This window comes from Megalopta genalis, chromosome 7, assembly GCF_051020955.1.
Source record: "Megalopta genalis isolate 19385.01 chromosome 7, iyMegGena1_principal, whole genome shotgun sequence".
Taxonomy (NCBI): Eukaryota; Metazoa; Arthropoda; class Insecta; order Hymenoptera; family Halictidae; genus Megalopta; species Megalopta genalis.
This window is the reverse complement of record NC_135019.1, coordinates 22,231,504-22,255,239: the sequence shown is the minus strand read 5'-3', so window position 1 is coordinate 22,255,239 and position 23,736 is coordinate 22,231,504. Positions and strand designations below refer to the sequence as shown.

Sequence of the window (23,736 nt, the reverse complement as noted above, 5' to 3'; positions counted from 1 at the left end):
GGATCCCTCCATCGGTGTTGATTACGCATAGCTCGGCCCTGCCGGACAAAGAGAAGCGAGCAGCGAAGGACAGCGGCAAAACGTCGTGTACATGTTGCCGACGAACATTTTCTCGACCTACTCAAAATGTACATCGTTCTGACACTTCTATCGGGCCGTTTCTTCTTCAGAAATGTCTACAGAATCCGATCTTGGGTAGAGTTTTCGTGCTGAACAAAGAATTTTTCGTAAAAATACAAAAATATTGCGGGAAGACTGCGCACTTCGACACTTTTTTAAACTTTGACATCAATTTGTTGCTATTTAGGACCAAAAACAATTAATAAATTGCATGCCACTATATTCGGGAAACTCTCCTCTATCTTTTGAGACTGATTAGAACTTTCTAGCGTTTGTGTACTTTTCATGCAATACCTCATTTTTGTCGAAAATTTTGAGTTTTTACAAAAGTTCGTTTATTTAAAAAACTGAGGGTGATGGAGCAATTCGGTTTTCGGATTCTTGTTCAGGGAGTAAAGCTCTACAAGAATTTCATAGTGGCTATAGGAACCCAGAAAAAAAGTTTGATTTTGTCGGACAGTGTAATCAAAATTGTGAAAATTGGAAGAGGCTAAGTGAAGTGGGCAACCGATTTCTCTTGACTTTTGCGTCATTTAGTTTATGCGTAGAGTGTTTCATTTTCTCGTTTCCCGATATTATCTACGGCTTTTTAACGTTATACGTTAACGTAGGCAAAAAATTATATAAAATAAATATGATGATATAACATAAATATAAAAATATGTATAGTACATCACGATTGTTGCATGATGCAATGAAAAGTTAATACAGATGTTAATTAGTAATTAATAATTACAAATAATGTGTTCATCAGAAGAATCTGAAGTTAATGTTTTAGGAATAAGTGGGCGCTCCTGAATTTTTTGATTGTTGCGTCTGTTTCACCTTATCTCGATTGTTCAACGCCTCCTGACGCCCGTCGCGCGGCACGTTCGACCGTTGTCGTGTAAATAATATACTCCTGCACAAAGTGCAGGTACACGTGTCTGATATGCTCCTAGCCGATTGTGGCAATCATGGGGGAGCAAGACGGTGGCGAGAGTCAGGAGGCGTTGTTTGTTTTTAATCGGCCAGACTCGAGTCCCTCGTTTCGTGAAAATTCAGTGTTGCGGTTAACTTGGGGCTAATAGGAAGGGATCATTTCTACAAATAAGGGAAACGCGTTTACCCTACTTCTACGAGGACCTTAACATGGATGAATTGGTGGGAATCAGTCCTAGGCTTTTCTCAGCGGACTTCTGAGCAACAGACATTACTTCGCAGTTGTTCGGACCGCCTGGACAAGCCAGTGAAGACACTACGCACCTTGCTCTGTCGTCTAGCTCGACGACCAGGGATGTAATGCTGCCCACGGATCTGGAAGCACCTGGAATTCGAAAAGAAGCGGTCGCACCAGTGCCTTTCAGGAGTATGTACAGCAAGAAGCACCTCGCAGCCGTACCCCCAGCGGATTGCTCCCGGGTCTTTTTGTTCCGTCTAAGTTCTTTTAGTGTTTAACTGTGCCAGGAAGTGTAGTCCTTCTTATTAGCGTTTTGTTGATTCGTAGGTGTGGTATTACAGGTTTAATTGGTTCTTGTCTTATTTATGTCTTATCAGTGATTATATGTGAGGGATAAAATTTGCAAAATAAACCTTGTCATTAGCTATATGCCTCTTTATTATTTCAAGAAAGCGTAATGTAGAGAGAATCTTGTCCGTTTGGAATGACTTCTCCAGTAGATTTTATCTGCACCGTTACCACCTCATTAGTAATCCGTAGGAGAATCTGAGATTTTGTATGTTTAATGGAAATGATATTTATTCGGTATGGAATTCTGGTTCTGTCGAATAGTCTGGTTTCTCTGACTAATGGATTCGGGTGGTGCTTGACTTTATACGTGGCCACCAAGTTACCGATGTATCTGATTAATAAATCAGATCAATCTTGACTTCCCCATGCAGGTCGCGAGTACTGTATCTAGGAAGCCTTCCAGTTATAATTTTGAGTACACGATTCTGTGTGACCTGCAGTTTTTTGAGAACGCACGAATGTGCAGAGTTCCACATCTGAGCTCCATGAATTAGAACTGTCCTCAGGTAAACCTTATATAGCACGAGTCTAAGGCCCCTTCGGAGTCTCGAGCCCACATTGATTAAAGGGCGCGGGACAGCTGACGCAACTCTAGTTTTTGCAATTTTATCCATAACTGCAGGCATCCATCTGGGCTTAGAACCGAATAGCACTCCTAGGTATTTAACCACGGGGGACCATGCAATGGTGTAACCTCGCAAGCTCAGGCAGTGATCACCCGATAATTCGCTTCTCCTCGAGAAATAAATGATCTGCATCTTCTCCGAGTTGACCGTCAGTTTTCAGTCCTTGAAAAAAATCCGTAACAACATACAGATAGTCCTGGAGTCTCCTCGTTCATACCTTGAAGGGCCATGAGGCCGATATGAGGGCCGCTTCACAGTCCGGCGTCTCAGGGATATCATTGATACATAAGTTGAAGGGTACAGGCCCCAAAATGGAGCCCTGGAGGATCCCAGCCGTCGCCAACCTGCGCCCAGAATTCGATCCATTAAATTTTACTAAGATATATATATATCTGTCAGGAAGGAATGGATCATGACGAAAGATACAGGCAAGTCATGGCAAGCATGTCATGGATCTTGTATAGAAGCGCCTCCTGCCACACCGTGTCAAATGCGCGGGTAAGGTCAAGGAACATCATTGCAGTCCTTCTATTAATGTTCATTTCATGAGTTAGTCTCTGGGCTATTCTAATGATATGGTGTTTTATTGAATGACAAGCCCTAAACCCGAATTTCTGATCTCTCAATATACCCAAGTCGTCCAATCTGCCCACCAGCAACATCAGCAGGCAATTCTCAAACAATTTACCCATTGTTAATAAAAGGCTGATCGGTCTATAATTATCTGATGTCTTCGTACCTTTACCAGGCTTAGGGATGGGTACCACTCTAGTAATCTTTGATGAGTCCGGGAAGTAGCCAAATGATAGTAATTGATTAAAGTTGTAATAGAGTTATAGTATGATTTTTTTGGCAGCATATTTTTTTTTTTTTTTTTTTTTTTTTTTTTAAGAGAGTAGGTGTAATTTTATTACACCCCGGAGCCTTGTTGTTTTTCATTTTCCCAAGTATTATACAGGGTGTCTCAAAATATCTCGTAATCTGGAAATGGGGGATTCTTGAAATCATTTGAAGTATCTTTTTCCTTAGCGAAAATGCAATCCGCGACTTCGTTTACGAATTATTAGTGAATTATTAGTTCCGCTCATTGACTCGGCCATTTCACGCCAGCTGATCCGGTCTCTTATTGGTCGCTGTTTTTTTGTTAATAACTTGTAATGCAGTTATCTATCTCTTTTCTGTTGCCGAATTTTGTGATAAGTTGGAATTTGGCTGTATATATCTGGTATGCACTCCAGTCTGTTTTTTGCAATCTACTAGAAGGGTGCAACGAGTTCTCTGTAGCCCGAAGGAAGACAGGCCTGTGTTGGGTAATGCCGTCGTCCGGTAGTCCTGCATTCAAAGTCTCTATTGTGCTTTATTAGAAATGAATAGATAGTAGAGCTATTCCTGTTGCCGTCTGTAGGAATAAAGGTAAATTCCTGGGGATCAGTGACCCTGTTTGGATGTTTTAAGGAGTGTTTATACAGGGCTAGTCTAGACGAATTGTTAGAGAAGTTGTTCCACGTCATATGTCTGGCGTTGAAGTCGCCTTCGATGATCAATTTGTCCGAGATCTCCATAAGCGAATACAAGTCTGTATTGTTGATTTTATACTGCGGCGGTATGTATATCACCTCTATATACATGAAAGGAATGTTCAATTTGATGAATGCGGCCTCAAATTGGAAGTTATAGTTGGGGTTAACCACCTTGAATGCAAGTGAATTATGGATTATTAGGACAACTCCCCTTTTAGGGGTATCTTTACCCTTCTTGAGAATAGTGTATCGATAATAGTGTATAGGACAAAGAAATGTGTCTATTACTCATCAACCAGGTTCCTGTTATTAAGGCAACGTGGATTTGATATCTTTGTAGTGCAAGGCATAATTCTTGTTTTTTATTGGTCAATGACCCAGCATTCCATAAGAGAAAGTTGGGGAAGTAGGTCATTTAAAAAAATGTTTGCGCAATAGATAAAAAAGCTTGAAACAACAGCTTGATTGCTGTTGACTGCAATCTGGCAGTCGACAGCACCGCGTCAATGTTGCAGGCTTGTGAAATTTGTTTGAATACGTTGAGCGTTTCCTCAACTTTATCATGCGATTCTGGATTTGTGTATTCCTAGTTTATTAATAAGGATCTCTATTGTTCTTTAGTGCGGTTATAAATGAAAAATAAATAGCAGTTGCAATTGTGTTGTTAGCACTACACGAAACTATTACGACACTGTTCTACTGTGACCACTTTCTCTAAATTATGGAATACTGTTTTTACTGTTCGATTGCCTCGGTGTCTCCAATTGTAACGTTAGGAAAGGTTACTTACGAAAGGACTGTACCAAGATCTGGACTATGAATTTATTTGAAATCGAAGAAGGTTGTCGTACTAACAAAATCACTGCCTCTGATAGATTAAGTAAGAATGGAGAAGAAAGAAGATTTCAGGTAAAGATCGCGAGAATCGTAGTTTTATCCCGATTTTTGACTACCAACAAGTATGAGAACTCTGCAGTTGTCAAAATTTTTAACCCCTATAACTTAACTTTGCGTTAACCGACTCCGATGAAACATGCATATAAATTACCTAAATCGACAAAATGCATTTTTTAAATTTTCGTTGTCAGCTCAGATAAAAAAATTAAAAAATGAGAGTCTTCTATTTTTTTTTGTCATTCCAAGCAATAACAAAATTTAAAAGAAAGCATTCCAGTTATGATCTAATAGTCTGGGCCCCTTTATCACCTACCAAAATTCAAGTCGTTTCTAAAAGTCAGTTCTAAAAAAGTTATTGCGTTTTAAAAGGTGTCCGAATATTAATCAGAAATTTTATTTTAAGAAAAATAAAAATGAAAGCAAGTATTGCAAAAGAATTACGAGAATTAGATGGAATTGATATGCATGCTGAAACGACACGCCGTACACACACATTACACATCGAAATAATTTTCATGCACGTACCGCAAAATTTAAGCCATACTCACAAACTTAAGCCAGTGAATGAAACTAATCGTAAGAAACGATTGCAATTCGCAAAAAATGATGTCGGTAAACCCACGTCGTTTTGAGAAAGAACTACATTTTGTGACGAAAGTAAATATAAAATTTTTAACAATAATATGAAAAGGAAAAGGTGCGGAGAAGATCAGAAACTGTCTTTAATAAAAAGAATTTGCGAGCGAGTGTGAAAGATGGTGGTGGGTCGATAATGGTATGGTGTTGCATGAGTAAAGGGGACGGGCAATTTGCACCTAAGTGACGGTGTTCTGGATAAATTTGTTTATCTAAATATACTTAAAGGTAACTTAAAAGTTAGTGCCAAGAAATTTAGAATTTTGAATGACTACAACTTCTACCAAGATAATGATTCCAAACATAAATCGTATTTAGTACAGTGGCTTATTTATAATATTCCCCTTGTGATAGCAATGAATCTCGATCTAATTGAACATCTGTGGGAAGAATTGGACCAAAAAATTAGGAGAACGCAGATTTCGAACCAGGAAGAATTAAAAAACATTTTAAAATCTGAATGGGAGGATATAAGCAATGAAATTACTTCCAACTTAGTGCAAACAATGCAGCAACGATTACAAGCTGTAATTCAAGCGAAAGGTAATCTCACGAAGTATTAATAGTCACGAAGTATTAATTCGTATTATTATTAAGTGTACGAAGACTTTTGTGACCCTATATTTATACCATATAATAAATACGCTCTATTTACTTAAAGAAGAAAGGTTCGTTTTTATTTATGTACTTCTATACAGTTTTGACGAATAAGAAAAATTCTTTATTTATTTATTTTTTTCTTAATTATGTATAAACACATTCCAAAATAATTTTATGTAAATTCTAATAAAATTGAATTCAACAAATTTCGTTCTGATGTACAAACTGATGTACTTCTGGTTTTTACAAAAGCTCGTTTTTTTCAAAAACTGAGAGTGATGAAGCAACTCGGCTTTTGGATTCTTGTTTGAAGAGTGAAGCGCTACAAGAATTTTATAGTGGCTGTAGGAAATAAAAAAAAAGTTTGATTTTATCGGACGATATAATCTCTCAGTGTTCTAACAGGTATCACAGAACGCTTCTTTATCTATAAATTAATAGATATTAAAAATTTTAGATTATTCCTTATAATGTGAAATATACAAGTAAACGAAACAAATTAGTAAGCTGCAAAAATAAAGAAATTATGATCAATAATATGAAGTACTCAGAAGTTTTCTTCTACAAATTGAATAATACATACATATTGTAACATTTCTTAAGGCGATAATAAACTCTTCGTAGGAGCTGCTTAGGGCAGGATATGTTTATACTATGATGCAGATAGAGTTTAGATCTCCTGCTCTCGGTCCTGCATTCAGTGGAACCACTGCAACCAGAGAGTTCAGGGACTGCATAGCATTACATTTTAAAACAATTTTTATATACTATTTAAAACTTTAACTTTAACTTTTATTTTCTTTTGTTCCATTCATTTTAAGTCTTATTTTATATTTATCATATTAAATGTATATTATATAGGGCGATTCACTAAAGCTGTTACAAAGCGATATCTTCGTTCTCGTTAACGATACTCAAAAATATTAGAAAAACAGTATGGTATAGTGATGTTAGAAGAACAATTGTATGGTTCAATTGTAGGTACTTATGCTTAGGCTCTAATAGCCGGGCTCGCACGATGAATTTCGCTGCACAGTATACTCATCACCAGGTAAAAGTTCTAAAATTTTTTAACAAGATTTCCAGGTGCGTGGTAGGGATTTTTAGTCGCTCTCCAGTTTTCGTCGAGCTAACGTCGCAATGTATTCTTTGCAAGAACAATACCGAATGTTTTGAGTATTTGTGAAGTGCCGCGGAAATGTGAATAAAACAGTGCGGAGGTCGCGGGAGGAATTTCGGAATATACAAAGGCGAACAGTTAATGCAGAAATCAACGAGAGGAGTTCAAAGGACATCTGCACACCTTTTTTGGCTACCGAGGTTTAAATTAAGTAGCTAGTGTTTGGTGACAGTGATGTAAATGTGAACTCTGTGAATTCATTCGACCAAAATGAATCAACGAGAGGAATCCAACGGACTTTCCCCGATTGTCGAGGATTCATTAAGTGGTCAGTGTTTGGCGACAGTGTTGTGAAAATGAACTCCGTGTTTACCATACCGTTCCTACCTGAGGTCCCTCCAATCGCGATTCACATTTCCAGCAGGAAATGCATCCTCAACTAAATGGCTGAGTTTACTATTAATGATATTCTTCACAATTCTTAAACAAGCATGTCTTTCATGTTCTTTAATACGATTTATTACTAAATTAGCTTGGCGAATCGTTCGTTGAATTCTGTTTAGGTACAGAATTATTGGAACAAAAATATCGTTTGCGCAACTTCGACAGGATTTCCTATTGATAATCTTCACTGTAAACGGCTTAATTAATAATTAAAACAGCTGTCACAGTTTAACTACGCGTCCCGCGGCCAAAGCCAAGTGCAGCTCGCTCGCTCGTCCACCTTGCAGTTCGCACGCTTACCTTTCATTGGTCACGGTTCTTCGTTAATAACTCGTAAACAAAAACGCGGATTGCATTTTCGTTAAGGAAAAAGTTACTTCAAATGATCTCAGGAATTTTTCTTCTCGGAAACACGATAATTTTGGGATACCCTGTATAAAGCAACAGGCACACGTGCCTGAGGTGCTTCGAGTCGAAAGGGGCGATCACGGGAAGCGAGACGCGCGACGGAAGTCAGGAGGCATAACCCTCGTGGTCCCCATGTTGCGTGCTGGTTATCTCCAAGCCCTGGTTTAAATAAAATCGTTTTAAGATAGTATTTGTTAAACCTGTCACTGAACCACATAATGTTAGGGAAGACCAATGACGGTTGTAACACGTTACATATCTCAAAATATATGATAGATATTATTACACGGTTCAGACATAAAATGTAAAATGACATTTGCTACATACTCATCTATCATACTTATGTGTAAGGAAGAAAATAATTTTTCGGTAATATATTGTAAATATATTATAAATATATTAATATATATTTTCTAATTTTTCGGTATAATAAAATATATTCTTCCTTTCAGAAATACTGATAGTTACTTTGCATTAACAAGCATGTTATAGATAACAATTTATAATTGAAGATTGAATGTGCGGTCGGGGATGATTGTAACACCGACAGTCGGGGTTGATTGTGAGATATCTACGCCTAATTTTCCTCATCTTATAATTTAAATAAGTACCTATATTTAATTAGATTATCTAATAAATTTAAATTTGCAATAATTTAATATCATAATTAAACTTTTAGAATGCCTCGTACAAAAACTAGAGAAACTAATAAAGGAACCATGCTTATAAAAGCATACGAAGATGATTAAGAATCTTATAGTACAAACAAATTTAATGAAAAATGGGTCCAATGTTATGGCTGTAACGACTGGACACGTACATAAATAATGCCATGCTGTGTTACAACCGATCCATTTTACCTGCTTCCCATATTCTACTAATAACTTGGGTGTTCCTTAATGCACAAGAAAACCACTATAATTGAATAATCTCAGATAAGCAGGTAAGAGGTTTGTATAATGATTATCATTGTAAATACAATGTTTTATGTATAATCGTGTTCTAAAATCGAAGTATTTTCTCCTGCCTTACTAGTCATTTTCGGTTATTCTCACTTCACTCAATTAACTTCACAAGAGATGCACGTAATATTCCACTTAATATGACTTTACTTCTTCACAAAATTTTCGTGGTTCTGTGCCCATAACCTGTTAGAGTTATATGTATTGTAAATGATCTGATACATGATCCTAACCCAACGGCACTTTGTTAACATAAATGAATAGGATAATATAATATATAATTTGATCAATATATGAACGGGCTGAACGTATAAGCATCGTGTACATAATAAATGAAAGGCACCTAAACAAAAGTAATGCCTTCAATATAAGGAGCACACGAATTGCTCAAGCACAACGTACAACATATTTTCTTCTGACAGATGTTTTATTTTATTTAAAAAGATCACAACAAATGCTCGATGCTTTTGACCTTCAACTTCTAAATATATATTAATTCGTTTAATAAAAGATTGATGAACAAATAATAAAGTTCTTCTCCTGCCATGACAACACGCAGTTATAATTCGCTGTTTCATGCTTTCTGAAGTAGTGACTCTTTCATGTTTCCTTAAGGTAATCCCATATGAAATACCTATTCGATGGACAGTAAAATCCCTATTTAATAGTTGCCGTAGAATATGCGAATAATGAGCCGGGCGATCGTGGTAAAGCCACATGTTTCGTCTGCTGCAAGGCTTACACCTACCTTCAAGTAATGGTGGTAGTTACAGGTCTGGAATATTTTGATATTTTTCTTTCGATGAAGAGTGAGAGAGATAAACGTAACTACTATGAAAAGTTGTTTCTCTAAACATCACAGAAAATATTGAACCTAGAACGTAGGATATGATTGCGAAATAAAAAATATAGGTTAACGATAAAAAAAAAACAAGATGACCTTGAAATGAACTTGTAAATATCTACGCATAAAAACCTAGTAATGCCAATTGAATCCGCAATAAAAATACTGAAAGATGTGTGCCAGCTTCTTTTTTTAAATTATGGGGATGGGCGATTCTTCCGAAAGGATCGATTCTTGAATCGATTCTGAATTGCAACGTCAAAGATCAATTCACTAGAAAATCGAACCGTGAAAAATCGATCCTCTGAAAATCGATTTAAAAAAGAAAATCGGACCTAAAATGCAATATTTTAATTCTTATGGCACTTTAAAACCGATTTACAAGATTATTGTACACTTCAGTTATTGTTAATTCTTCATTTTTTCGAGTTCTAAATAAATAAATATACCAATCATATTGGTATAAATGTTATACATTTAATATTGAGTTATTTTTTTTTATTGAAAAGCTTGATTTTTATTAATTAACCAATTATCTAAAGACAATGAATTTAGGAAGACGAAATGTTGTAAGTGGCAAAAAATCGAAAATCGATTTGTAATTAAAAAACTCGATTCATTTCAAAATTAAATATCCAAGAATCGATTAAAAAATATCGAAAATCGCTTCGGAAAATTCGATTCTGTAGAAAATCGATTCCCTAGTCTCAATTTAAACGAAAAACCTTGTATGCATAGTTACTATACAACTTGGCAGTGTATGCACACTTTCTCTTTTTGCATTATTTTACAACGTCAAATTACTAACGTTTCTAAGGAAATTTTACTTGCACAAAATATTTTTATCCATAAAAATACTATTTTTGTAGATAATTAAATACTGAAAAGTAAAAAGTATACGTTTCATTAATATCCTCCAGAACTATTTTAAAAAAGAAGTTAATGTGCAAAAACAACTTCTAAAATTTATCATACATGTATTTATGTACATAATAAGTCAGATCTTTTTCAAACATATTATAAGCGAAGATGGTAATTATTATTTTGTTTTATAGAATTGTGAACAAGAAAATTCAATTTTCTGAGACCAAGCGTTTGTAAATAAATATTATAGTGTAATAATAATTATAGGTTTGAATGAATTTTTCTAGGAATTAGGGTTGTTTTAAAAGATGCGGCCCATGTCCCATTTTTCACGGAGCAGTTCATCATGGAAACAGGGCTATAAAATCAGTTTTGCAGGGAATTGGGTAAAATACCTTCGTTGATGAAACAGAAGAAATTTGAAGTCGATACATTCCCCTCTTCGAAGTCATATTCAGATTTAGAATTCAAAAATATTGTTCACAACGTTTTCGAAAATACTGCATTTTTATTTAAACGAAAATACAGTTTGTCCTGTGCTGACAAGTATGTACATCTGAAATAATGTTATTCGAGTTGTAATTCTTTAAAAAAAAGTTGACTCTGAACTTTCGACTCTTGTAATTCAAAGCTTAAACAGTACCAAAGAACTGAACAGCATGAGTTTTTAGTTCATGCATCGAGTTCTACAAGTCTGCGTAATATCATAATGCCATAAAAATCTAAGCATACAGAATAGCACTACAGCAGCTCTTGACGACATATAGATCCATAAGATGAACTGGATTTCCCCGTAACTTGTCTGTAGTAAAACAAGTCGAATTCTTGTATTCTTCGCTCGTGTTTTAATAGATATTATACGATTAAATATTATAGTACCATCTACATTCGCGTAATGGCGCAATATTCTTAACGTTGTGCATACCTACTTACATAAGCGGATAAGCGTGGACGGTGCTGCCACTACACGTTAACTGTTATAAACTCGTCAAGCCATTCTGGGAATGCGAGTTAGCGTTCAGTCTTTAGCGTTTCCTCGCGCTTCCACTAGTGCGTCTTTGCTGTAGTTCAGTGCGGAGAAAAATTGGCCGAACTCGAAGTTGATTTTAGTGTTTTACACAGATAAGTTCCAGTGTGATCATCTTTTCAGCAACACAACACAACGAAAATGGCAGAAAGTAAGGGTGCCTTGATCGCGAAAACCGTGCAAAAACATGCAGGCAGAGCAAAGGAGAAGGTAAGCGGCAAGCATGTATGCTCGTAACAGGTTTCCCTGAGCGTGCCAGTGAATTATACGCCCCATACAAACTTGCATCTTTCTTTCGCTTGCATTCAATATGTATTCGAAGTAATTCATACTATTTCATTTCATTTTATTACGTTTCGTTCAATATCGTATCGATGGTTTCGATATTACATTCTATGTAAACGTACATTTGACGCGTTGATAAACTTTCTGCTCCGTTTTATTTTTACCCTTGGATCGTTCTACTTACCCAAACCACAAATTTGACATCTCTTACGTTTAAGAATTCTTTTTACCGACTTGTGGAACAGACCACTATTGAATACATTTTAGTTAGTATTATTCGCGCAAAAGGTGACTTATATAATCAGTAAATATATTATGTACTAGTTGTGTAGCAGTTTCATTTTAAATGACAATTATGCAACTCTTGGGCTTGATTCAGCATAGCAACGCATCAGACGTATATTACAGGTGTGTCTACTATGCTAGAAAAACGTATAATGTAAAATGGTTGATGAACCAGATTGATTGTCATGTGATATTAAATTTTTTACTTCACGCATTGAATGTCTTCTAAGTTTAAAATGAATCAAGTAGTATTTCTTGCATAAATGTATTTTATACTTTTTAAGATTTCTACCATAGAAGAAAGATAAAATAACTGACATTTTATATAAATATGTTTATGGAAAGATAAATTTTCAACGTAGGTATTAAAATTACATCATTTTATTTTATACGCTGAGTATATACAAGTATAATGTGAAGGACATATTTGAATATTGAACTATCCAAACATTTCTTTAATATATATTAAATCTGTTCATGCTGATTCCTAACGTTGAGAAGAAGAATTTTTGTTCCTTTGTTCAATATGTGTTATATAACAAACACAGATGCCATTCTGCTTTTATATTTCATTTCTCAAAAGAAACAAGAAGCGTGTAAGCGTGTATGCATTATAAACTGTTTTCGAATGAGAATTATTATAGATTGAGCATTATACATTACTAGAGAATCGATGTGTCAAACAGCTTAATGTACAGTACATATTGATGTTTTGCGCATTCATTTTTCTATCACTGATGCTTTCTTGATAATTTCTGTATAGAGTAATTGTTATAAGGTGTACGTTTGCTTATTCCACAAGGAATAAGATTTATAATTACAAGTTGCTTTTATTATGTAGATAACAGGATAATAATTTAAGATGACAAGGGATCATTAATGTGATTGAATTCAGTTCAAGATCAGTGCAATTAGCATTATGATAAACTGTAAGCAGATATACGTGAAATTAAACTCCATCGGTATTGTCTAGACACAAATATTACATATTACAACTGTATAAAATAGATGTATATTTGCATTTACATATTTTAATTCGTGTGTATGTAAATTCTATTATATTATTCACAAAGGAATGAAATAAAATACTTGTTGCAATAATATATCTGAACAGGATAGAAATCCATATTTCTAATTTTTACAACTGCTTCACAATCGAATATTTAATCTTAGAACTTCTAAATGGGGAAGGTTGGTCAAGTCTACAAGTTTTATAATGATAAATTGAACTGATTCCTTTTTTGCAAAAAATTTTCAAGAAATTATTTATTGTTGCTTACGTGTCAAAATTTAGTATCTAAAAATTTTCTTTAGTTCATATATGAAACTGCATATAGGAAATTGATTTAGTTTATAAATATTAAACTTGTGGGTTGGACAAAGTCCACCTTAAGAGTTTCTAGACTTAACTTTCTAGAGATAATATACATATATAGTATACTTCAAATTGTATCACTTTTAAATTCTTCGATCTATGCACTGTTTTACAGACTGTAAAAATGTTAAAAATTGTTTAATTTCGTTATACATATGTATATGTAATGTTTAAAAAAAACAGTTTCTAATTTACTTTTGAACTACAATATACCTTATGAGAGGCATTAATTGTAATAAATTGTCATTACTACAAGAAACAAAAGTAATAGAACTTTTAAATATTACATACTTGCACTTACATATTTGTAGTTTCAATATTTTCCAACTAAACTATTAAATGAAAATGTCGGTAAAAGATTTGCCTCATCTACCTCAATAACTGTACTCTTATTTATCACCGATTTTTTCAAAATTTTTGCATGGTATAAAATGGGAAGAAGTAAAGCAAAAACTAATAAAATTTTAGAAGCTACAGAGTTGAATTTTGGTAAATTTCTTCCCAACAAATAAATAGCCTATAACTTGGTCAAATGATAGTTTTAATTTCTTTATCCAACTATACAGTTTTCATCAGACCTTCACGGTTCATCAACTGTTTGTGGTTTTACATACTATACTAGACGAGTTTTTGCATAGTTCTTATTTCCATAGTAAGTAACACGGCGTAGAAATAGAATGCTTCACGAATAGTATTTTCAGTTTCTAAGGCACTGGGTCATAATGCATAATAGCCTAAACAATGTAGGTGAGAGAAATCTCAGATTATCGGTGAAAGTGATAAATAAAAGCTACAGTACTCGACTAAATTAAAGGATCGCTTGTTTTTGTTCGAAAGATTATCAACGTTTGAACTCCAGTTACTCCGCGAAATAAATTTTGCAATATTTTGCATGGGTTCATCTAAAAACTCGAAGCCTTTATTTTCTAAAGATTGCTTATTTGTTAAATAGTGAAGTGAAAAATTAGTGGTGCCTTTTTGGCTTGTTTAACAATTCAAATGATCACGCAGTTTAATTGATTGTTTACGGGATCTATGAATCGTTTCAAAATGACCTTCTAGAGGTCTTGCAGACGAGAGGCTCTCCTTTACGACACCTAAAAGGTCGACGTACAATTTTTGTTCACCGTTTTATCGCTCTCTAGATGAAAAGTTGGCCGCCGACACTAGAACCACTCGAGCAACACCACAAGGAGATTGCATCTCCGCACTTCATCGGGCTTGTACCACGTATGTGTTAGGGTGGACGGATTCCTGACATTTCGGGTTCGGGTCGGATCGGGTATTTTTCTCGGGTTCGGATTGGGAAAGTTTGTGATACTCGGATACTCGACATCGAAGTCGAATCAAGTAGTGATTAGTTCGAATCGGGAACCGGGATAATTAGCATTATCTGACCTGACTTCGATGTCGAGTACCCGAGTCACGCTCAACCCGACCTGAGGCACGGTTACCAGCCCACCCCTAGTATGTGTGTATTTAACCCTCGCAAAGCGGTGGTTGTGTTCATTTTGACCCAGAGTATTTAAATCGTTTACCAAATTATTCAATTTTTGGCAATTTAATAAAATAAATTGCTGTTACATTAGGAACATGGGAAAGGCGAGAAATATCTTCAAAGTTTGTTTTGAAAAATTGTTAAATAAATTTTAGAATTGTTATGAACATCGTCACTAGTATAGTTGTGGAGATAGTCCGCCGTCCGAGGATTAAAAACTGCGGCATCATTTAAATTCGTAGAAAATCAAAAGATAGAAAGAAATTTTAATTTTTGTCCTTATTCTAACAAAAGCAATTTTCGGGAAAATACAGTTAAAATCTGTGGAAGTAGAAGTTCCAAACTTTTCTATATGCTTAAGTAATAATATTATATTGTGGATATCGTATTCTATTTTGTGGAATATCGTAGTATACATTATGACGTTAGTATTAGTTAGGGAATTTATGCAAGAAATTAGCTTAGAATATTTAAAAGAATGAGTATAGTTAGAACAAAATTTGAATGATGTTGTCTCTTTTTTCCACAAGGAGGAGTTATTTTGACCGTGGGAGAAACAATTATACTTTTACCGAAGGAGCTACGGTGTCTGAATTCCCACTTAACCGCTTATACTTTTCGTTGTTTATGTTGTTGTCAATGACGCTTTACGTTTAGGCCATTCCATGCCACATGGATCACTTCTGCATCTCAATGTCAGGGATTTTAATGATGTGATATTTATATTTTATTGGACTCCATACATTAGTAGTGTATAGATACATCAAAAATGCTATGAGAGCCTCAATTTTATGGAATCAGTGTAATTTGATCTAAAAATTGTAATATGGCAGCCACAACATTTCTATATTTTCAGTTAATAAAAGCCCTAATGTAATCATTACATATGTTAGATAGAATCCGAAGATAGGGAGAAAAAATTATTTCATTAAAAGATGTCTACATTTCCAAAGATATGAGGAAGGGGGACAGAAAGTGTGGCAACAACAATTTTTATATTTTGTAATGCTTGGCCAGGAGCGCACATGAGGGACAATAACTAATTTATGCTTGTGATTGTATTTTTATAGTGATTGAATTTGATATTGCTAAATATTAATATTTCTAATTACATCAAATGGTATAATTAAATATGTATATTGGTAAGTAATATAAGTAGGAAATTGTTATAGATTAAAACATACGAGTTACATACTTCGTAATCATCGACAATCACTTCACCAACTGTGGTTTCCACGACACGAATTCATCGACAGCATGCATTTATTGACAGTATGAAATCATCGACGAATATTATCATCGATACTCATTCTAGCGACACTGAGTTTCGTCGACCGTGTTCATCGACAATGTTTTCGTTGATTTGGAATTTCTTTGATACGAGGTCACGGTGTATTTCTATCGACACGTTCAGAACATCAACAGTTTCTTCAGTCATGCTCGTTGAAGTCGTTGAAGCGTCAGTTTTGTTGATATTATTTTACTGACTTCGGGTAAGAATTGCTTATTGTAATTTATTTTTGATTAGGTGTTCGCAATTTACATTGTAATCGTTGCTTTGCACCGGATAGAGTAGGAATACGTAATATGTATCAGTGTACTTCTCTATTTTGATACGTTGGACGAGCATGATTGAAGAAACTGTTGATGTTCTATTTATATCGATAGAAATACACCGTGATACTATGTGTCATATATCGAACAGTTTAGAGCTTAAGGAGTGAGAAAATACGGAATTGCGACTGTGGAAATGCAGATGGTATGATTGGTTATCTCTTTCGTAACCTCCGCAGGATCTAATACCGTGAAAAGTTGCTGGAAATACTTATACTATGCCAACGATTTTTAGGTCCTTTACTTTCGGTTAATTGTTTACAAGCTATTGTTCGTTTCGTGTGGTGGATTTTGAACGATCTTTGAAATTTCGAATTTTCCAGCAAATCTGGTACACAGGCATTCAGGCCTGTATTCATGTAATCAAGGCACGCATCGATACGCTCGTTAACGAATGTAACAGAGAAATAAGCTAAAACAATACAATTGCATGCACGGAATTTTCTTCATTTTCTCCATTGAGACCTGAATTACACCTTTTCTTGACAATTTCAGTATGAAAGAAATCTGCTTTGCATTTAGTCATATTTTTCTTCGGACACTGAATTTTCTACATGAATACGATAATATCCGAAAAAATATTAGAGTAATTTCACAAATTTGACTCACTTCATATATTATTTAATTATGATGAATTTTTGATAATGCTGTAGGTATACATACATATAATTGTATTTAACAATAGAACAGTGGACGTTTTTGGCAAGCATATAACTTAATATACTTCGGACTAGATTTTGGTGCAGACGACTTATAGTTTTTGAGACATTTGCAATGTTTCGTATTTCGCATAGTTTTTTTGCAAATATGGTCGGGCGGCCCTTCTCCACCCCCATGCGTTCTTAACCCAAACCGACTCTGAATCGATGCATTTTTTGAACTGAAAGGTAACCCCTAAACTAAACAAATATCGCAGACACTGTTGTAACTGTGAATTGTAGGATACCACTCCGGTTGCCAGCTTTGGGTGCGAGATTTCAGATTGGTAGAATGGTGATAGGTAGTATGGAGAGCTAAAGAGTGTCCTTATTGTATTGCATTTCTTAGCTACGGACGCGATGCGAACACGGCAGCGAATGGAAATACAATGAGGCCCTTTATCTGGCCGAATGACTTCGAGTGGCTCCAACTCCGCCGTACGAGGCGAGGCAAGTGAGGGCCGTCCCGCCATACTACCTGTCCTACTCTACCAATCTGGAAACTCGCATCCAAATCTGGCAACCTAGGACATCGCAGTCATATACATAATTGCAAATTTCATAGAAACTAAAGCCGTGCGACGGCAACATGTATTTGAAAAAGTTGTCCAGAATGTTGATCTTGACAACATATTTCAAGGTCATCGAAATTAGTGAGGTCTCACCAAATGTAAATAATTACCAACATCTCAATTAATTATTAGAAACTGGATAGTCAAATAACAATGTTTACATCGAAATATTACGAGAGTGTGACTAGAGTTAAAATTTAGATTTCTTTCGAAATGAACTTTCTCAGGAACGAAGGGAAAAGCTATTTTCCGATTCATGGTTAAAACATCCGATTTTAAATATAAGTATAGTTTGGAATGTAAAATACGATAAACTTACGATACGACATGAAGAACACACCCAAGGTAAATATACCAATACTCGGTCACTCAAGATCCCGTTCTAATATATTTTATATTCTACATGAAATAAAAATTAAATAAAACAGTATCGTACTTATCGAAAAGCAAATATACTGAAATATACACTACCCGGACAGCCTAGTCAGACCTGTTTCAGTAGCTGTACTATATTATATGTATGTAGAGAAAAGTTTATATTCTTGAAAAAGAGCTTTAGAATGTGAATTCTTTTTACAAGATAACTCAAACTAATAAATCATGTACAAATACTTGTTGATACACATTCTTATATAAAAACTTTTATTTACAAATTTATCATTTTCACGTGTATTGCAATGCTTAATCCATTGTAATATTTTTGTTAGTGATATTTCTTTATTTATTTCTTCTACAACACGTTCCAGACTTTCCTGGTCATGTATCTTCTTTTCTCTATTCTTTGACATTTTTTATCTGTTATAACAAAAAACGAGAAGTTTTGAGGTTATGCTTTCAAATTATCAAAATAATAGAATGTTTGATTTCTTGTATAATAAATAATATGATTTGTAAAACAGTATATAGAAAAACTTACGAATAATTTCAATTTTTATAAAATATAAACGAAAGTACTGTTAACACGAATTTCCTTGCTTGGGTTCAGCTATCGGTACATCTAGAAAACGTGCGTGTACTGATAGATGGTCGTCAGGTCTAATACTGGGGCACAAGTAAATTTTGTGTACCAATAGCTCAATTGTTGTTTCTTCAATTAACAAAAAATGTTCTATATTTTTATAATGTGTAATCAAATTTATGACTCTTTCTCATTTCAATGATATCTTATACGTAACATATTACATACTGAAAAGTGATAATAAATATATTCTTTACAAATACTCGATATATTTCTTATTAAGAAGTTAAAAAAAATTTCTGAATTCTGTAACAAAGTGTGCTTGATTCGACAAAATATTTTTTGCTAAATGTTTTTGACGGAATAAAATAATAGTTATTAGTTATACTACATAATACTTACAGATTATGATTTAAGTTCGATAATTCGATTATAATATTAAGCCTAATATTAAAAAATATGTACGTCGTTGTCTAGGTATTGGGACGAGGCCGAGTATTTAGCTTATTTACATACACATTTACCTTTTTTACGTATAGTGTATAATCAATTTGGTATAAGTACTCGGTTATATGTGTTTTAAAGTATATTAAACCATTTTTTAAAACTAAACACTACCTCTGGTATCGTTTTATAGGATACTTGTAATGCGGTTTAAACTATAATAGAAAGAAACGATTTTCACTTCTATGTGGACATTAACACGTTTCGTGCCACGTGCACTCTACCGATGGTACGCGTTAAACTTTCCAATCAGACCGCGTACCACGGTATTATAATAATTTTAAGACTAAAAAATAAATTTCTATGAAGAGAGTAAGGCATTATAAAAAATGCAGTATAAACAAAACAAATAAGTTTGTTTAATTGTTATATGTATACAATAATTGATAATTACATTTATCAATCTTTAGTCAAAACATAGAATGGTCTGAATGAAAAGTCGGTGGAAAATGGCTCGATATGGAACGTGTTAACTAAAGATGCTCACCGATGTTCTAATTCTTAGCACCTTAAGCTCATCGCTTAACTTTAGTTAATTATTTCAGAAGTTGCTTAATCTAAAAATCATTCCAATTTGCAGTATAATAGGCCTTAAGATCTCTTCGATTAAAGAACATATTTTTCTATTATAAATATTATGTGTTAACTGCTAATTTATTGAAAATGTTTAAGGAAATGCAATATTCCTATACCTGTCATTGGAAAAATCGTCGTGTTCATACAACTGTTATGAACGCGATCCAATTTGTAAAACTGTAAAACTGTAAATAAACATAATGCTACATACATGCATTATAAATAATACAGGCAATAAATAAGTATGAGAAACGTACAAAAATCACACGATTTCATTCAAACAAACAAGGAGGCACAGATTGAGATTATGTATGCTGGTTGAGTTCTCTGTACGGGAATCTCGGCGTGTCATGTGACTTACTCTTACTCCTTCGATTTGAAATCTGGCTTAATATCCTGGCTACCATGGATGTCTATTTCACCGCGGGGCGTCACTATAGAAGAATATCACGAACTAACCAATGTCTATTAGCATACTTTTTGTTATAGTACTTTATCAGGGAATTAATATTAAAAAAGAGCATATTTTTGTTTTTGAGAAATCTGTAATTTTCTGTTTTTTTAGGGAAAAAATTGAAAAAATTTTTAATATGCGACTTAAGATCGAAAATATGTCACAATTTTTCCAAAATTTAAAAATCATCTTGTAACCAATTTACTCTGTAGCTAATCTCACGGGCAAACTACAGGATTGAAATGTTAAAAAAATATTAAATAGGTTTTTCTTGATCAGCGGTAACTGTAATTGCTTAGAATCAAGCTATGAAACAAACGTTGAATACAAAATTTGCCAGTGCAGTAAATTCTCCCTAGAATGCTCGGCACTCGGAATTGAAAATAGTAATCGGAGGATACTAAGACGCGATTCTTCGAGTCTCGCGGCTTGCCTATTCATAGTTGCCGACATCTCGTCAGAGAGAGAGAGAGAGAGAGAGGGAGAGGGAGAGAGAGAGAGAGAACGAAACTTGAGGCAGTCGGCAAACTTAACAGCTAGCGGCCAGCATGCAGGTGTACATTAATGCAAATACATTATCGTGCTAGGATAAAAACGACGACTTAACTTTTTTATTTCTAATTTTTTATACATGAAATTTTTTTTAATATATTGGTCAGATTCTTCCAATTAAAATGAGACCAAATACGAAATGCTTTATACCACATTTATTCATTATACGTAACAAGTAACTTTTAAATTTTATTTTATTACACAAATTGTAATTATAACAAAAAAAGAATTAGGAAATTATTAAAGATAACGTTAAAGAAGGTATGTATGTCATTCGAAAGAAAATATCAGTGGAGTTATGCTATTCGGGCCTATATTTGACTGCATTTCGGAGGCGACATGCCACGATTCGGTGGAGATTCGGTGGAACGAGTGTACGCATTTGACGGAGAGTGTGAAGGAACAGTTTACTGTACTTTTTCCATCAACCCTGGAATTTTAAATCAAATGATTTTTCATGAGATTGTGAACAATAAATTACGTAGGGCCTTCGAGATAATGACATCTCACAATGCAAGAGCATTACCATGCATACAATACATGGTGCAGAGATTAAAATTATTTTTATTAGGCAAGGAAAATTAAATAAGTAGGTACGTATTCATACAATGGTAAAAAAAAAATTTGCAGCCAATTTGAATATGAATTATTTATAAATTAATTTCTTTTTACATTATTTGTTATTAGGAAATAGAGGAAAATCATCACCGTAGGCCCCGATACTACACAATTTCATAGACGATACGCCACAAAACAATTTGATATAGAATATAATTTTTTAATGTATACATAATCGTTATAACACTTGCGATGAATAGATTACTTTAGTATATTAGAAATACACTATACAGTTATTATTTATATGTATAACAATGTATTTTTCTTATATAGTCACAGCAATAATGGAATAAAATGAATTACAGAATAAATATTAAATAAATAAATGTAATAGAAATTATATCTCGTGTTTGATTTTATTTTAATCAGATATATTTGCCCAAACTATATCGTGTTTGGTCTCATTTTAATCAGAAAACTACAATCAGCAATGTGTTAAAAAAGAATCAGCTTTAAAATGTTAAAATTAAAAAAAGTTATGTTATTGTATTATGAGTTGTCTTCCGGGAATTCGAGTCAAAGGAGCCGCGTTGCGTGCCGCAGCACACGTGTTCATCGACTTTGTCGAACTGTAGCATCGGCGTAGCAATAAATCACATAGGCGTAGGACTAGCACTGGGAAAACTACAGCAATGCAAAATTTGGCGTTTTAGGGAGAGTTTACTGTACTGGGTCCGCGACTATACGTAGATTTAGCCTTTGCTTTTGTCTTATTGTTTTGATTGGCATTACCCGATGTGTATACCACGTAGTCTTAGGTATAGTGAGTACTAGAGATCTCCATTACATGTGTATACGTGCAGTTAATATATCCCTGAATTAGTCTTATTATTACATGGGTCCACGGATAGGGATCGGTAGTGGCGAAAGATACAAGTATGTAATGTTTTCAAGATATGATGTCTGCTGCATGAATATCTAATCAAACATGTAGGTTTCTGTTTAACACTTCGCTCAGAATTTCTTAAAAAATTGTTAAAAACTGACAATTTCAGCCACCATTCAACAAATTGTTTGTATTAATATAATACAACAAGTTCTTTTGAAATAATTATTTAAAAAAACAATTGTAATCATTATAAAACCTATTGATAAGTTTCTAGTAAATAAAGTGTTACAATGTCACAATGTGTGTTTTGCCACAGGGCAAAATTATTTTTAATCCTCCGACGTAAATGTTACTAGCTAAATAAAAATATATGTCGAATAGTTTTATGATTTCCATAATATAGCAGAGTTTTCTAAAAATCTGTGATTTGCGTATCTTTATTTATGTTCTGATCTCGATAGTACATCTTGCGTGTGTCTATTCTAAAGTCGAGATGCAAGCCAAATTTAAAGAAAAAAAGGGAGTAAAACATAGGAACAGAGAAGTAGAGAACCGTTGAGTTGTCGAACCGTCGAACCTCTGGCTTAGGTCCAGAGGAGTCGCTGAATTCGTTGGTCTGGGTTAGGTGTCAGTATGTTAAATACAGAAGTCGATTTCATTTTTTTCCTTTTTCTTTATCGTTTTGTTCTACATCTCTAATTCTCCTTATCTCTTTTTTATCGGCACTGTCACTGTCTTTTTGTTGTCTGCAAATTCTGCTGATTATTTTCTCTCATTACATCAATTCCTAAGAGCTACTTCATTGTTTCAAGTTGGCAATCATCCGACACACGTGCAACGAAAATAAAGGGTGTTCTAAGATCATCTAGTCTATTTTATACGAGAATTCAGGTAAGCGACACATATCGATTTAAATGTGTTCTCGATGTGATATTTGCATGGTGCTTGAAAAAAGTATTCATCACTTGTTTGATATGCGTAGTGAAGTTTAAATGAATTAAAATGATTCTTTCAGTTAGTGATAAAAAACATGTTTGGCTAAATATTTATCAAAAACTATTATATTATCAACTGTGGCAGAAAATGATCAATATAGATTCAGTATTATTATGTACATATATGTAACTGTTAAATCTATGCAACAAATATGTAAGTATTAAAATTAAGCTATAGCGACGCAACACAAGAATCGTCGTTGTCCTATTTTCATTTTTAACACCTCACATAAGTTTTTAGAAAATTGTTTCTAACAGACAAATATAGATTTCAATCATTGGACGATGGTCCCTAGAGTGATTCCTTTGGGCTAAATTAAAAATTGTTTTATATTATTACGTACG

At 34.1% G+C, this 23,736-nt stretch overlaps 1 protein-coding gene and 1 long non-coding RNA gene across 5 annotated transcripts in view; one reads left to right on the top strand and one right to left on the bottom strand.

Annotated features, from left to right (window-relative positions):
• Positions 1–458: 458 nt before the first annotated feature.
• Positions 459–11,498, bottom strand: LOC143259857 (uncharacterized). Its single transcript, XR_013033872.1, has 3 exons — positions 10,947–11,498; positions 2,474–2,600; positions 459–2,418 (listed from the first exon to the last, which is right to left on the bottom strand). It is a non-coding gene; the product is annotated as an uncharacterized LOC143259857 (long non-coding RNA).
• Positions 11,499–11,558: 60 nt separating this feature from the next.
• Positions 11,559–23,736, top strand: part of Amph (amphiphysin) — a 181,337-nt gene continuing 169,159 nt past the window's right edge. For all 4 annotated transcript variants that reach the window (XM_076523696.1, XM_033483497.2, XM_033483496.2 and 1 more), the window contains exon 1: positions 11,559–11,788. In XM_076523696.1, coding sequence (XP_076379811.1) covers positions 11,720–11,788 — 69 coding nt within the window. In that variant the 5' untranslated portion in view covers positions 11,559–11,719. The remainder of the gene's footprint in view (positions 11,789–23,736) is intronic.